We start from the raw sequence: 17,620 nt of genomic DNA, 5'->3' as shown, positions 1-17,620 counted from the left end.
AAAATGCATATTATGGGGCAGAGTGGCATATAGGGAGGTATAAGGCATTCCAGGAGGCAGAGTGGCATTAAGGGAGTTAAAAGGCATTGTATAGAGCACTCTGCCTCCAGAAATGCCTTATACCCCTATATGCCACTCTGGCATTTAGGGGGTTAAAAGGCATATTATGGGGCAGAGTGGCATATAGGGAGGTATAAGGCATTTCAGGAGGCAGAGTGCTCTATTAAATGCCCCTTAACGCCACTCTGCCTCCTGAAATGCCTTATACCTCCCTATATGCCACTCTGCCCCATAATATGCCTTTTAACCCCCTAAGTGCCAGAGTGGCATATAGGGGTATAAGGCATTCCAGAAATGCCCTATGTAACACACACCACACACACCACACACACACACTTACCGGTACTTCCAATTTCCTGCTGTATTGCCGGGGCAGCGGGGGTTTGTCTGCGTCCGTCGCGGATACCTTCCCCGGCTGTCAGAGATCAGAACTCTGATCTCTGACAGTCGGGGAAGGATTTGCGCGATAGACGCAGACAACCCCCGCTGCTAGCCACACCTCCTTCCGGCTGCAGCGGACGCTGTCTACGCGGATCGCGTAGACGTCAACCCGGTGCCCCGGCAATACAGCAGGAAGCACCGGTAAGTGGGGGGGGCACAGGAGGATCCAGGTCCCCTGCAGCGGTACGGGGGATCTGGATCTTAGTCTCATAATCAGACCTCTATTTGAGGTCTGATTAGAAGACGACCCCGATTAGAAGACGAGGGGTATTTTTCAGAGCATTTGCAAATACGGTAGATGGCTTCAATAGTTAGTAAAAAAAAAAACCTCAAATAAACTAAAATAATAAAAATAACCACAATGAGAACAGGTACTCTTGGAATAAACGTAGGTGTGTGTGTGTGTGGTCCATTAGTATGAGGAGCGGGTTACGGTGGTATTGTTTAAATAGCTTACAGCAGAATGATTTGTTTTGTTGAATAAAGTTCTCAGACATCTGCATAAAAGGCTTTCCTGCTGCGGATTTGCTGCTTCAAGCAACCAATCAATGGCAAGAATCATCAGATCACTGCAGGGGTGTATCTTACACATCAGCTAAGGGCATCATTGTAGTTTTTCATTGAACTGTTCAAGTTTTTTAAGGTTTTTTTTTAATAAAAAAAACTATAATTTAGTTTAAGATTTTTGTTTGGCAATCAATTTAACTACAAAACTAGCATGTCTCCTTAATCATCAACTGGCAGATAAAAATACATTAAAAAGGGATAATAGGGATCATAGATATCGTGCAAAGCGCCAACCAGCACATCCACCAACTATCACCAGCGTCTGCTGAGGGAATTAGCCGTTACCGACATTAAAATCCAGTGATGTTAAATCACCTATCCAAAATAAAATCCCTCAGGTGCAGTCAATCAACAAAGAGGGCTTGCCTGCTATACAAACAGCAGCATCCAATACCCCTATATTATCATTTCTGGAAAAACAATAAAGGGGTCACAAAGAAAGGAGAGAAGGCACAACGTGTGATGCCGACATCTGCTCCATCAGTGGCTCAACGGCCTTGTCGGGTGGCTGGTTTACCTAGCAAAACCAAATTTGTCATGTCCTCTACTTGTAATGGCCAGTAAACAGAGGTGGATGGTATATTCGGAAAATCAACGGTTGCTTTTCCTATGGGGTACTGGCCAATGAAAAAAGTAAGTTTACTTACCCCATGGTGAACAAAGTTTTCTCCCAAAAACTGTTTCATAATATGTTTTCCGAAGTCCAAAATGTTGTGCAGGTGTTGGTAGACTTCTTCTGCCGTCTGAATAAGGAAAAACAAAATGTTTGCTGATTAGCATGATTGGCAAAATATATATTTTTTAAAAACATAATTTAATGTATATATTTCATTGAAGTTGTGTAATTACCGTATTGGCTCGATTATAAGACAAGGTTTTTTTCAGAGCAAATGCTCTGAAAAATACCCCTCGTCTTATAATCGAGGTCGTCTTGTAATCAGACCTCAAATAGGTCTGACTATGAGACGACTAAGATCCAGATCCCCCGCAGCTGCAGGGGACCTGGATCCTCCTGTCCCGTCCCCCCCCCCCCCCAACTTACCAGTGCTCCTGAGTCCAGCGATTCGCGTAGACAACTTACGCTGCAGCTGGAAGGAGGTGTGGCTAGCAGCGGGGGTTGTCTGCGTCCATCGCGCAGACCTTCCCCGGGCTGCCAGAGATCAGAGTTCCCCTTACCGGTGCGGCACTGGCACCGGTGCCGGGAACTCTGATCTCTGACAGCCGGGGAAGTTCTGCGCGATGGATGCAGACAACCCCCGCTGCTAGCCACACCTCCTTCCGGCTGCAGCGTAAGTTCTACACGCTGCCCCAGCTACATGACAGGGGAGTCAGAAGCACCGGTAAGTTGGAGGGGGGGCGGGGGAGTGTTAAATGGGGGGCATAAGGCATTTCTGGAGGCAGAGTGCTCTAGGAAATACCTTTTAACTCCCTTAATGCCACTTTGCCTCCAGAAATGCCTTTTAAACTCTCTATACGCCACTCTGCCTCCTGAAATGCCTTACACCTCCCAGAGTGGCATGTATAAGGGGTATAAGGCATTTCTGGAGACAGAGTGGCACATAGGGGGTCAAAAGGCAGATCATGGGGCACAGTGGCATATAGGTTAAAAGGCATATCATGGGGCACAGTGGCATTTAGAGGATTAAAAGGCATATCATGGGGCACAGTGGCATATAGGGAGTATAAGGCATTTCTGGGGCAGATGTGCATAACTGGGGGGGGGGGCAGGTTGGAAAATAGAAGGAAAAAACCAAAATATTTTTCTCAAATCAAAAAAAAATAGTTTACATTAATTAACATTTACTGGTAAAACTTTTTTCCTATAGGGTCGTCTTATATTCAGGCTTTTTTTCCTAAATGAATATTCAGATTTGGGGGGTCGTCTTATAATCGAGCAAATACGGTATATAAGTTGTGAAAGGTCATGAGGTTCTATTCATAATCACAAGTATAAATTTATATGAAATCGCCCTTTCTACCCCAAGCTATACATGCTAACGTACTTTAGGTTCCATGTTAATTTTGTTTTTCATGATTTATAAGCCCTCCTTTGAGACTTCACTACAATATCTACATCTAGAAATTATTTGCGCCAGGCAAACAATATCAGTCCTAAGGCTCCCACTGTATCTAAAACCACTCTAACAGCGCCTAAGATAACTGAACCCAACGATCCCATCGCAAAATACATACAAAGCAATTCTACAAGAACTTAAATAACCAACAGAACCAATTTACTATACAGATTGCATTAAAAACACGATCTTGGGGAAAGATGCTCTGAGATTTAGAATAATAATCTACAAGTTAGTTCCCGCCAAACTGCTCTGGACGGAGTCTAGTAGGGTTGGACATTCAGACATACGTCACTGTAACTAATTGGAATCGTATGCAACTCAAGAAAATAAAACTAGCTTGCGTATTCCAGATTTACATCCATGTAACCCAGTTCTATGCATCTCACAAACGTTCAATAAGTATGAGATAAACCATCTCTGATATGTCCTTATTGTGACAGCTTTAATTGGCCCTATTAATAAATGCTGCCAGTTATACGTGGTTTATACGGGTCACCTAACTGAACAATTACATGCGCCACAAATTCCACAAGACGACACGTACACTACATGACCAAAAGCATGAGGACATCTCTCCTAATTATTGAGTTTAGGTGTTTCAGGAACACCCATTGCTGGCGGTAGAATTGGTCATACTGAAGAGCTCAGTGACTTTAAACGTAGCACAGCCATAGGATGCCGCCTTTGACAAGTCTGTCGGCGAGGTTTCTGCCTGCTAGATGCGGTAATCTGTAAGCGCTATGATTGTGGAGTGGAAGCATCTAGGGGACCACAGCTCAGCCACATAGCAGCGGACCACATACACTAACAGAGCGGGAAGATGCTCAGCGTCGTATTGAGTGGTATAACAGGACTCTCTGGGGTGATATCACACATCATTATGTGGAATTCTGATGGATGAATTTGGGTTTGGCGGATGCCAGGAGAACACTACCTGAGAGTATAGTGCCTGCGGTGACGTTAAGTGGAGGAGGGTAATGGTCTGGTACAGTTTTCTCAGAAAAGCTTTTCCAGGTGTGGTCAGCTGTCCAAATGCCTTGGGCGATTTAGTGTGCATGTTATGTGATGTTTGGAATTTCCCATGTGCCTGGGAGAGAGACTGTGAAAGGGCTGCCACTGGACTCTGAAGCACGTAACACGCACGCACACACACACACACTTACCAACATTTATAGTTCTTTGAAGACTGGTTTTGAGAGTTTGTTGTAATGGGGACTTCAGGGGTTATGAACATTGTTTCAGCACTGAATACCAATATTTTATTGCAGTAAATATAAGCATTGAAGTAATGACTGAATGGAAAGTCCTACCTTATTTCTGTTTGGGAGAAATTTCAGGAAACGAAGGACCACACATCGCTATATAAAGAAAAATAAAAGTCGCTATTAAATATCATTATATATATATATATATATATCTTACAATAAGATTATAATCCTACATGACACACATTATACACACACACACGTGTATCATTACATTTCATTGTATACCCCTGTTCTATTTCAAACAAACTAAAACTTCTATGTCTCATGAGGGCGCAATTCAAGTAAAGTTAAAAAAAAACATCGTGTAACATATAAGCCAAAGTCATTCAGTCATTTGTAAAAATACAAACGCTTGTAGTGTAGCAAATTCCAAACACCATTAATTCAAATCAATGATATAAAGCAAGATATAAAAACAAGCAGGCCTCTGTCAGGGGTCTCTGTGTCACACAGCCACACTAACACAAACCTCAACGGCTGCATAAACACCCCAAAGGGACAGATCGGTAAAAGCAGTTATACAGAAGTAGAAAAGTAATACACAAAAAGTACATTTAAAAACAACATTCCGTCAATGGAAGCATCCAGAGAAAATTGCAAAAAGGCCTAAGATAAGGATGGTAAGTTTAAGATAAATGTGCTTAAAATTGAAGTGCTTTAAATGCTTGTGCTTGAAGTTCTCACCCGTGGCTCGTGGGATTCCATGCTTTGTGGTCTCTCTGTCTGGTTGTGTAGTCTATAAATGTACTCCACTAGATGTGCTGCCTTCGCATCCATTGTAGCCCGATTTTCATTATATGCGACCATTGCTTTGAGTATTTATTTTACTCTTACTAGGTCAGACAAATTTCTGGACATGCCTCACAGAAAGGCCTTGCAACGCTCGGTCCCCAAGCAAACTTTAAATTTGAAAACCATTCAACCACGTTCAGATAACTTTGTGCTCAAGACAATGCCCGAGACCTATCTATCCTTCAATCAGCCCACTTACACCACACCCTGTGGCCCCTCTTTGATGAAACAAAACGCATCTAATTCAGCTAAAATTACTACACGTTGACACAATCAATGACCTGGAAGATGAGATTGCTCAACTTAAAGAAATGTCTGGGCAACAATCCCTATTCAGACCTTGTTAGCCAAAATTGATGATTTGGAAAATTGCAGTAGGCTAAACTATTTTATGCATCATACATTTTTCCAGAACTTGTCAAACCTCACCAGATACTGAAAACACTTCAAAAAGGTGGTTGCCGGAGGTATTGGGTCTTGATTAGTCGAAAACCTCTCTTACTGATCAAACGCAGGGTTGGCTTGGAAAGTAGAGGACCAAAACTCCAGACCATGGTCAGGGATCCTTAAACTGCTGAGTTTTACACCCTTGGTGATGATAGCAATGTAAGGTTTGCTTTAAATGAGTCTTATGTTGGTGGGGAGGAATTTTGGCAGAATTGTTTTAATTCAGCCACAGCGGAGGCTTATCGATCATGAAGTGCCTTTTTAAAAGTCATGCCAGAGGATCTCAATTGAATTCAAGGCAGGACTTTGACTAGGTCACTCCAAAACCTTCATTTTGTCTCTTGAGCCATTCAGTGGTGGACTTGCTTGTGTGCTTCGGATCATTGTCCTGCTGCATAATCCAACTAAACCGGAGCATTGGGATTGTGGCGGGAGAAAGAAGCGGGCGGGATTGCACACACGTTACGGGATCGGACACACATGTTGCGGGATCGGACACACATGTTGCGGGATCGGACACACATGTTGCGGGATCGGACAGTAATGGTCAGAAACTCAGCGGAATTAAGAAAACAGTCAGGGCTCTACTTTAGGTGACATTCTCCATCAGGATTTTCTGATAGAGAGCAGAATTCATGGTTCCATAGATTATGGCAATTCACCCTGGTCCTGAAGCACCACCAGGTTTGACCGTTATGAAGAGCTATGAAGCTCTTCTTGTACAATGTTGTGTTTTATAACAGGTGTAACTGGAACCAGGTCTTCCAAAAAGTTCCTCTTGATTCCTCAGTCCTCAGATTATCCAAAAAGTCTTGGGTGGTCAGCAGTGGTTTTCGCCTTGCAAATCTCCCATGGATGCCTTTTTTGCACGATTTTCTATCTTACCGTGAACATTGACCTTAACTGAGGCAAGCGAGGCCTGCAGTTCTTTACGTTAGTCTTGGTTCTTTTGTGACCTTCTGGATGATCCACTGATGCACACTTGGAGAAATGTTGGTAGACTGACCGCTCCCGGGAAGGCTCACCACTGTTGTGTTTAACCCTTCCCAGAATGCCGATACCATTGACTTTGAATTTCTTTACACTGCACCATCATGTGCTGCTTTGAGACCTTTCAGCCTACTTCAACAGGTTCTATTTAATAGACGTCTAGTTTCTACAGGGCTGGCAGTAATCATGTCTGGGTGCGTCTAGTGAAACTGAACCCAATTATCTATTACATTCAGTTAATTGGATGATTAAGTAGCCAAGGGGGAAGCCAGGTAGGGTTGGGTACGTTTTCATCATTTAAGAGCTGCATTTTGTGTTTACACTGGTTATTGGTCGAATATTAAGACTTGTTGGATGACCTAAAACATTTCAGCGTAACAAACATGCAAAAAGATTGTGTATAATAAGGTAAAGGTTAATTTATCCTAATTTATCAATAGAGGACAATGCACGATTACAAATGGATCTGCATAGGTTGGAGGCTTGGGCTGGGATGTGGCAGATGAGGTTCAACACAGATAAATGTAAGGTTATGCACATGGGGAAGAAAAATCCAGGCTGGGAATATGTATTAAATGGGAAAACACTGGGGACGACTGACATGGAAAAGGACATAGGAGTTTTAGTTAACAGTAAATTTACCTGTAGCGACCAGTGTCAGGCAGCTGCTGCTAAGGCAAATAAAATCATGGGGTGCATCAAAAGGGGCATAGATGCCCACGACAAGGAAATAATTCTACCACTGTACAAGTCACTAGTCAGACCACACATGGAATACTGTGTACAGTACTGGGCACCAGTGTACAAGAAAGATATAGTGGAGCTGGAGAGGGTTCAAAGACGGGCAACCAGAGTAATAAGGGGAATCGGAGGACTACAGTACCCAGAAAGATTATCAGAATTAGGGTTATTTAGTTTGGAAAAAAGACGGCTTGGGGGGGGGACTTAATAACTATGTATAAATATATAAGGGGGCAGTAAAGAGATCACTCCCAGGACCTATTTATACCCAGGACTGTATCTATAACAAGGGGACATCCTCTACAGCTGGAGGAAAGAAGGTTTCTACACCAGCACAGACGGGGGTTCTTTACAGTAAGAGCGGTGAGATTATGGAACTCTCTGCCAGAGGAAGTGGTAATGGTAAACTCAATAAAAGAGTTCAAAAGGAGCCTGGACGTGTTTCTTGAAAGCAATAATATTACAAGTTATGGATATTAGATTAATAGGGACAGAACGTTGATCCAGGGATTTATTCTGATTGCCATATTTGGAGTCGGGAAGGAATTTCCCCCCTGGTATGGGGCAATTGGCATCTGCTTCATAAGGGTTTTTTGCCTTCCTCTGGATCAACACAGTAGGGACACAATATGTATATAGGTTGAACTTGATGGACTTTGGTCTTTTTTCAACCTTATGAACTATGTTACTATGTTACTATCCTGAGCTTCTAGCCTTCATGACATTAGGTTAAGTTTAGTTATGAGGACAAGTCATAGAACTGATAAAAGTATCAGAATGGCAGAGCGACAACCAGATCAAAACCAATGATTTATAGCACAGCATAAAAACCAGGCGGCAGACAGCAATGCAAAAACAGAAAGCATCTCAGGAATACACAGGATTGTCGGGAGCTGAATGTCACGGTGTCACGTTTAACGCTGAAGACATACAGCAAGCCACCTGAATGTTAAGTAGGCTACAAATGAACACTTTGTCCTGCCAAGTTCTTAGCTTTAGGAGGGAGTGGCAGCTTCTTTCTTTCAAATGATATATTCTTTAAAAGTAACAGCAACAGCCTTAAGTGGCTAAAGATTACAGAGAATCGTAATTCATATATACATTTCCCTCACGGTTACAAATAAGTCTCCAATACAGTGTTACGTGAATAGGGGTTTATTTGCTAAACTGGGAGTCTTTATGACTACTTGGTATCAGAATTCATGATAAAAGAATAACTGCAGTTAGCTTTTCCTGCAAAGACCCATTTAGCTCTCCACAAAACCCTTTAGGGGCAGAATTATCTTACAGACCAAGAGCACAGAGGTTTTAGTGTTTTTCTGATGTACTTCTTCATCCCATAACCACCCCTCCTCCATTAGCAGAACCACAAGAACATAAAGCATATAGGGGGGGGGCTTCTGTTTGAAGCCATCATGATACATATAACAGTATACTAAAATACAAAAAAAACAGGCTAAAACAGGAGATATAAGGTTTCTCTATTCTGCTGTTTTTGGCAGGGATACCCATCCTACGGAAAAAATACCAACCCAATGTCCATCCAGCGACATCTCCTGAGTGCAGTCATAACCTACAAATGTCCATCCATCACTGTATTGTATTTATTACTTTTGGTGGGCAGCAAATGTTTTTTTATTGTATATTTCTGATGGGAGGGACACAAGGTATTAGCAAATGTAATCATTTATTTGCCGTTTCATTTTAGGGTATTTTTTACCTCTCTTTTCAGAGAGCAGAAAGTACAGATCAGAGTATGGTCTTTGTAGACCCCACAGTCCCTCTCGTGGTGAAATTGGCTTTTCAGTATTTGAGTTGTCATTCCAGCCATCATAGACACTTTCATGCATATGATCGCCAAGTTTGCTGCAGGTTTTTCCCCTGTACGGGTTAGAGAATGACATTTTAAAGTATTTACAAAGTACATTAATATGCATTGTTCATTGGAGGGCCTGCATAGGACACTAGACTGTCCATTCCGGAAGAGAATAACAAACACATAATGGTTAACGTAGAGGAATCGGCACAGAAACACTTAGCACTTTACGCTTTATAAACATGGGGAGCGGTGCACTGCTGCGGAACAGCCATGATTAAACACAGCTTGATGATACGCAGTGAAGAGCCACATGACGTATTCTCCCTGATAAGGGGGTCCACTTTAAAAGATGAGAAGAAGAGTGCCGCTAACCAAAATTTGCCTCTCAGCACCGATAGAAGTCTCCAAGCTTTGTTAAAACAATACCCAGAATTCTAATTCTAAATGTGATGCCTCATCTAACACAAAGCATATAACCTTTACAGTACCGCTCTCCATGGGGGCATTGGATGTTTACACACACTGTGTTATATATATATACACACACACACACACACACGATATATAATATATATCAGCCCCCAGAAAATATGTTCATACATAAGTTTAAATAACTCATTCGTCTGGCTTTTTACCACTACACAGAAATATTGGCATCTGCATCACAGCCGTGTCAATGCCGCCCGTGTCAATGGCGTGGTGTTAGCGTGTCAGATATGACTCACATTGCAGTAGCTGCTACCGGAACGCGTACAGATAGAGGCACACGGGTTATGCCTGAAATACTATTCATCTAGCAGATAACCCCTCGCATTCCGCAGTAATTGGTTCACATTCCAGTTGTTTGGATTGTGAGCAGGTTAAAGTACCCCCCACCACCCAGACATTTATCTTAAACTTCACATTATTATTATTATTATTATTAACAGACTCCTTAGGATCAAAAGATGTATCTTCAGAGATATTTCTAATCTGCTAGGACGCAGTTACACTATGATGGCAATGTGTGTTATTATACGCGACTGGAAGAACCTATCCAGCCGTGGGCTCGCATATCGCTACGTCATTAGAAAATACACACACACGTGACACAACACGTGCTAAGAGTCCGATTGACACGCAGCACGTGAACTTATCAGCTGCCGATACATTATCCTTCACATAAGGGTTATGCGGACTGTCCCTCCATCAATACACAGAGGCTATAAAACGAGGATCATGTTGTGTAAACAATTTGTCTCCTGAATGTAAGAGGAGGCACCATTTCCAAATATATTTTGGAATATAAACCCTCCACATGTAATATGTATGAATTGTGTTCCCTCCACATCGTACATCCTATCACCGAGGCACTGGAAGGACAGGTTGTTAATACGCGCCCCAGACGGTAATCAGGGTCACATCTGAGCGCAGAATGCGAGGTTTACATCTATGTTTCAGGATTGTAAAGCTGCCGCCGCGTACTGGTTTGGGATTGGAACGCTTTACCGAGAGCCAATTTTCTCACCTAAACATAACGCTATAGAGAAAAACAACATGTATTATAACCTAAGATCTCATGGGTCTGAGGAGGCTTCAAACACTGCTGCATATGAACTGCTTAGACCTCCAGCCATGTACCAACTCATGACTATGTGATGGTCAGCAGGCAAATGGGCTTATTCACTAAGCTGGGAGTTGGCGGTGGAGCTTGCTGGACGGCTGAGGTTTCATCTCACTGACTTCACGTTACATTATGATGGGCTCAGCGAGCTTCAGCTTCACGAATAGCTTGAACGGCCCAGCAGACATTTCTTTAAATTAATCCAACGTAAGCATTACACTAGGGCTGCAACTAACGATTATTTTAATAATCGATTAATCGGCCGATTATTTTTTCGATTAATCGATTAATCGGATAAAAAAAACAATATGCAAATTTTTCGTTTATTTAAAAGAATTTAATGAACTGGATGTTAAAAAACAACTTAAAATTTACATTAACATTCTTATTTTGTTATGATGTAATAAAAAACAATATTTTCAAAGTACAAGAACCCAAACACAATATTTATGAAACAAAATAACCCCAAACATTCTGAAAAGAGGTGGACTATTACTGTTCAAGAAACTTTGCCCCAGCACTTTGCACTTTGCACCCAGCACTTTGCACCCAGCACTTTGCACCCAGCCCTGGCACTTTGCACCCAGCACTTTGCACCCAGCACTTTGCACCCAGCACTTTGCCCCAGCCCTGGCACTTTGCATCCAGCACTTTGCACCCAGCATTCAGCACTTTGCACCAGCACTTTGCACTTTGCACCCAGCCCTGGCACTTTGCACCCAGCACTGGCACTTTGCACCCAGCACTTTGCACTGTGCCCCTGCACCCAGTCTCTAACTCTGCCCTGCACCCAGCCCTGCCCCCACATTCTGCCCTGCCCCCACACTCACACTCTGCCCTGCACCCACTCTGCCCTGCACCCACACTCACACCCTGCCCTGCATCCCCACCCCCACTCTGCCCTGCACCCAGTCTCCCACTCTGCTCTGCACCCAGTCTCCCACTCTGCTCTGCACCCACACTCACACCCTGCATCCCCACCCCCACTCTGCCCTGCACCCAGTCTCCTGCCCTGCACCCCCCACCCCCACTCTGCCCTGCACCCCCACCCCCACTCTGCCCTGCACCCCCACCCCCACTCTGCCCTGCACCCACACTCACGAACCGCTCTGTGCGAATGGAGCCACTCGCACAGAGCGAACCGCTCTGTGCGAATGGAGCCACTCGCACAGAGCGAACCGCTCTGTGCGAATGGAGCCACTCGCACAGAGCGAACCGCTCTGTGCGAATGGAGCCACTCGCACAGAGCGAATCGCTCTGTGCGAATGGAGCCACTCGCCCAGAGCGAACCGCTCTGTGCGAATCGCTCTGTGCGAGTGGCTCCATTCGCACAGAGCGATTCGCTCTGTGCGATCTGTGCAGAATACTTACCTCCGGAACGCGTCACATCCGTCACGTAGCTAGAAGGCGGAGACGGCAGAGCATGTAGCAGAAGCGGGGAACGCTCGCGGAGGTAAGTAAAAGGAGCCGAGTGCTCCAACAACGAATTGATCACTCGATTAATCGATAACGGAAATCGTTATCGATGATTTCCGTTATCGATTATTATCGATTTTATCGATTCGTTGTTTCAGCTCTACATTACACACAGGGCCAGAGAAACGGGAATTCGGGGCTGAAATCTCATCTCGACCCCCGCTTCAGTGAATAAACCCCTGTGTGCAGCAGGAACAGACAATGAAGAAAAGCGCAATAACATTTCTATGGTTGGCGTGCACCGGCTTCGTGTGACTTCCCTATATGTCATCCGGATCATCAAGATTTTCAGACAAAAGCTGAAATGATTAGTGTGTGGCAAAGATAAGGATCTTGCAAATAAAGAATATTTAATAAATAACTGGAGAAGCGAGCACTTCACATCTAAGCACACAACCTGAGAAACGCGCGAGCGAACCAAAAGGTCACCCATTTACAGCGGAGCCTCTCGTGCCGGCCTCCACCAAACGCTTTACGCAACACAATTCCTTTCAAAACCATTCCAAAACGGTAATCCTTTAATAAGATTACGAAGTGAAGTTAGAAGGAAACTACAATAAAGTACAAACTGTAGAGAAGGAGGAAAGGTTGCGTCGCCCTTCTGCAAACATTTTAATACTTGGAAGAGAATGAACCTATACGCATGGCGAGCGTCCACCGGAATATATACTTTAAAACATTTATTAGCCACAGGAGCGTCTTTGTTTTGACAAATGAAAAGATCCTTTTAAAAGAAAAAGTTATTTAGAACTTGGGTGTTTTTGATTCATTTAAGACTTTTCCCCGTGTTAAGATGACGTGCCCCAATAATTACGGTTTGATGATACACAAAAACTCCTTTTGTATGGAATACATAATATCGGATTATAGCAGCATTCTGGCATTTTTGGGGGGAAACCGGTGAGACTCGCAGCTACTATTACGCTGAGCGGTAAGCCTGCTACATTTCAGTCAGAGAGGTCTTCCTGCGCGGGGGGGGGGTTGCGGACCGAGGTTCAGGCAGTCATCGTACCGTCTGTCCCTGTGTTTGCTGGAAAGTTGGGGGATCGGCTCTTTCATTCACTAAGCATTATGAAGAACCCAGTGAGCTTTTGCTGCAGAAGGACCCTGGCTGGCCCTGTATAACTCATGGTTACTGTAACGGGTTCACCAAGAGAGCTGTAATAACTCCCAGAGATCACCCACATGTATCCTCCTCTTGTCCCCGGAATCACTTCCAGCACCAGTCAGCATGCGCACCTTGGAACCCTGCTATGTGTACCCAATAAGTAGACACAACTACCTTGAACTGAGTACAGCAGGAATGAACAGTTTATTGTTGTAAAACATAGACTGATATAGCCACAGAACTTCATTAACATAAATCAACATTGATAAACAGGTAGACAACCCAACCTTTAATCCACTTTAGCTACTGAATATCCCCCTGGTAGCCATCCTGTAATGGGATTAGTTTAACAATGGAGTTCCTGCCTGTTTGGCAGCCAGGCTGGAGCCATCTCTGACCACCTTGGGCCCCTGTATGACAGCTCATTCTGTCACAGTTACATACTTAAGATTTCTCCAAAGTCTCTTCGCCCATTGAATTATGCATCATGCAGGTGAGGGAGATGTAACTACAGCTCGCTTGCAAACTATCAATGAACCCTTCAGTGAACAATCCCATCAACTCATCATCATATGAAAACCGTATTAAAATAAATAAGAACGTCACAAATAGTGATTCATTTATAAAGCTGCACCAGCGCATGACATAATACTATATTATAATCTCATCTACAAAGACAGCGACAGCAGTACATGTAATAAAAGCCAGGAAGCAGATTGCGTAATACTAGGAGCACGCCGCATCATGTCTTTATTAAGGTATGATCACACTCACGCAATACACAACACTTTTAATTGCCGTCTACTAACTGAATTTGTGTTACTTTTGGTTATCACTTTGCTGCCACGTTCTCTTCATGTACCACACTAGTAAAAACCGCCTCAAAGCGTATAAGCTATTGGAACGTACGTAAACTACGGTCCCGGTCCTTCATACAGAACTTCAACTGTACAACTTTGTTCTCATGTGACTTTGTTACGACAATAGCTATAGGATAGAGCGCCAGTAACACAATGAACAGGGGCTGGTGTAGGCGTTTATTGTGTTACCGTCTACTGATTTACTAGTTTTTCCTCTAGACGGGGTACCAGAAAAACTGTTTTACAAAATGGATCAGAACGTATATGCATTTTATGCTGTGTGTTCCCATTTGATTATTTGATTATTCACAGCACAAAAAAATATTCAAAATACAAAAAAAGGGGAACGCACAGCCTAAAAAGCATAAAATGCATATACGTTCTGATTCCCGGGTTGCTGCTAGAATAATAATGACCAATAAGTACATAAAACAAAGCAAGAGTTCAGCGCATCATCTGTCTGAGGTGTAAATATCAGGGATTCCATCACACGATATCAGTGGGATGCTTTGCATTATAAGCAAAAAAAGAGACTCAAGCAATTTAAAGCCTTCTATGGAGACCGAGAACTCGGGGTGCTTTGACGTAGCGGCAGGTAAGCAATATATGGCCATATAGTGTGACGGAACCCCCTATATTGATGCCTCCGGTACGTGCTTTCTGAATGGTGTTCACCTGGCATGCGCTGAATTCTTGATTTGTTTTGTATGGTTTAATTTTATACATTGTATTTGTAAATATGAAACATGTCACACAGACTTTCAAGCAGCGAATAATATATACCCCACGTGATGCATGCAAAAGGGTTCATTCACTAATGGGTAGAAGAGCCGCAGTGTCAGCTCCCTGCTTTCACTACTTCTTATGAAGGGCCAACGCTGGGAAGTTTCTCCAGGAAAAGGGTCTGGACTGTCTCTCTATAAACATAACACGCAAGGGGGCTCTGATTTAACTATACATTATACAGGGCCAGCCAGTCTTTTTCCACAGCAGATGCTCACTAGAGATGTATCCTCAGCATAGGAGCTGAAAAACCAACTCTTCTTTCTAAACTCCCTTTAGTGAATAGACCCCCTTGACTATTCACCATTCGGGACTATTCCCTATGAGCATTCGCTGTAGGAAGAGCTTGACTTGCTTGCTATAAGACTTACTCAGTCTCCTCACCCATTAAGTTATGCATTATGCAGGGCCAGTACAGACATTCTAAATCGAGAGAGTTAAAGCCGCAATTATTCACTCTCCATTTAGTGAATAATCCCCAAAACGTACCAGATGTTACACCAAACAGAATAGTTCAGGTTTATTACAACGCTTTATTGCATGATGCAGAAGTACACCCGTGTCAAAGCATCCAGTCCTGACATGACTCGTTTAATGACATTAATTTACTTAAGCCTCGTTTGCACAACGCAAGTACACCTCAGCATGACTATGACAGGAACGGTGTAACCCAACTCAGAGTCCGTACATTCGCTACATGGCAGCAACAGGCGGGCAAACCTCCTGTGGCACAGTACGGGGTTACTGCAGGCCCTACATTCCTGGGTCAATTCCCATTACTCTCAGCCAGTCTCTGAGTCAGAACACCTGACGGGGTCGCCGCATTAACCCCGCACGGTTGAGCTGGGTAGCCGAACAGCCATGCAGTAAAACATTAAGGACGCGCATCTTCTTCCTGTCCATCCTGTGCAACACAATAACCCACCCTCCGCCAGGCTAGAGGTATACAGGCTGCACACAAGGCCAACGTTTCCTTTTCTCCAGCTTCGTGCCCGCGGCCTTCCCGCCCCAGTGCCCCCGTTACCTGAGCGTGACACACCACCAGGCTTTTGTTTCCCTCTCCGTGATATCTCCATTCATTCTCGTCCATCTTCTCTGCTTCCATCACCAAGGCCAGGCAGAGTGAGGGGGTCACGGCGCTGGGAAGCCCACCTCGTGTTTGACGGACGGGACAGTTAAGAAAACCCCGAAGCTGCGTAAGGTGGGAAATCTCCCCCCCCCACCTCTGACCAACAACCCGGCGAATATCACGAAGCTCTCCGGCAAGGAACCAGACACAACTACTGGAACTACGTCACATTCCCCTGCCCGCTCCTGAGCCACGCCCCGCAAACGGGACGGGGTCTCTGATTGGGCTCTGGTTAGGCTTTCATTACCATAGAGCAGAGGTGTAAGTGGCAGCGAGCGTAATCTCTATGGTGTCTTGGGCTATTAGGCTAAGACATAAGAACACTTTGCTACGGAAAGAAAATGGTAAACCTGCGAGCGCCCGGGACTTACCGTATTTTACTACGATTATAAGACGACCCCCATCTGAATATTAATTTAGGGGGGCTGAATATAAGACGACCCTATAGGAAAAAAGTTTTACAAGTAAATATTAATTCATGTAAACAATTTTTTCATATTTTATAAAAGCTATGATTGAGAAAAATATATATTTTTTGTTTTTATTTCCTTTTATTTGCCAACCTGCCCCCCAGTTATGCACATCTGCCCACAGGCTTGCCAATTTGCCCCCAGATATGCCTTATACCCTATATGCCACTCTGCCCCATGATATGCCTTTCAACCCCCTATATGCCACTCTGCGTTCAGAAATGCCTTATGCCCCTATATGCCCCTATCTGGCATATAGGGGGTTAAACGGCATATCATGGGACAGAGTGGCATATAAGGGGGTATAAGGCATTTCTGGAGGCAGAGTGGCATAAAGGGAGTATAAGGCATATCATGGGGCACTCTGCCTCCAGAAAAGCCTTATGCCACTCATACAACACTCCCCCCCCCACGACTTACCAGTGCTTCTGACTTCCTGGTGTCTGGTGGGGGCAGCGGGTGTTCCCCCGGAACTTCTATGAGCACCGGAAGGTCATGTGACGCTGGTTCTGCGCCATAGAAGCTACGGCAGAAGTACAAGCAGTAGTGGGGGTTGTCTGCGTTCATCGAGCAGACGTTCGCCGGCTGGCAGAGAAGAGAATTCCCTGCAGCGCTGCAGGGAATTTTCCTCTCTGGCAGCCGGGGAAGGTCTGCGCAATGCGCATAGACAACCTCCGCTGCAGCTAGCACTTTCGCCGGCGCTCGGTGATAGACGCTCGGTGTATGTGCCGGCAGCAGCTGAGGTTACCAGACAGGAGGATCCAGGTCCCCTGCAGCGCTGTGGGGATCTAGATCTTAGTCTCATAGTCAGACCTCATTTGAGGTCTGATTAGAAGACGACCTCGATTATAAGAAGGGTTTTATTCAGAGCATGTGCTCTGGAAAAAACCTTGTCTTATAATCGAGCAAATACTGTACATGTCTTACTGGGTCTACAGCTTGTTTCTCATGTGCCAGCCTGATTGAATGATAGTTGGGCGCCCCAGGT

At 44.3% G+C, this 17,620-nt stretch overlaps 1 protein-coding gene across 1 annotated transcript in view; it reads right to left on the bottom strand.

Moving 5' to 3' along the window:
• Window positions 1-16,321, bottom strand: part of IPPK (inositol-pentakisphosphate 2-kinase) — a 29,000-nt gene extending 12,679 nt beyond the window's left edge. The window contains exons 1-3 of the mRNA XM_053469616.1: window positions 16,058-16,321; window positions 4,457-4,504; window positions 1,716-1,811 (exon numbers count right to left, since the gene is read on the bottom strand). Of these exons, the coding sequence (XP_053325591.1) occupies window positions 1,716-1,811; window positions 4,457-4,504; window positions 16,058-16,138 (225 nt within the window). The 5' untranslated portion in view covers window positions 16,139-16,321. The remainder of the gene's footprint in view (window positions 1-1,715; window positions 1,812-4,456; window positions 4,505-16,057) is intronic.
• Window positions 16,322-17,620: the final 1,299 nt, after the last annotated feature.

Source organism: Spea bombifrons, chromosome 6 (genome assembly GCF_027358695.1).
Source record: "Spea bombifrons isolate aSpeBom1 chromosome 6, aSpeBom1.2.pri, whole genome shotgun sequence".
Classification (NCBI taxonomy): domain Eukaryota; kingdom Metazoa; phylum Chordata; class Amphibia; order Anura; family Pelobatidae; genus Spea; species Spea bombifrons.
This window is presented reverse-complemented; position numbering and strand designations above follow the sequence as displayed.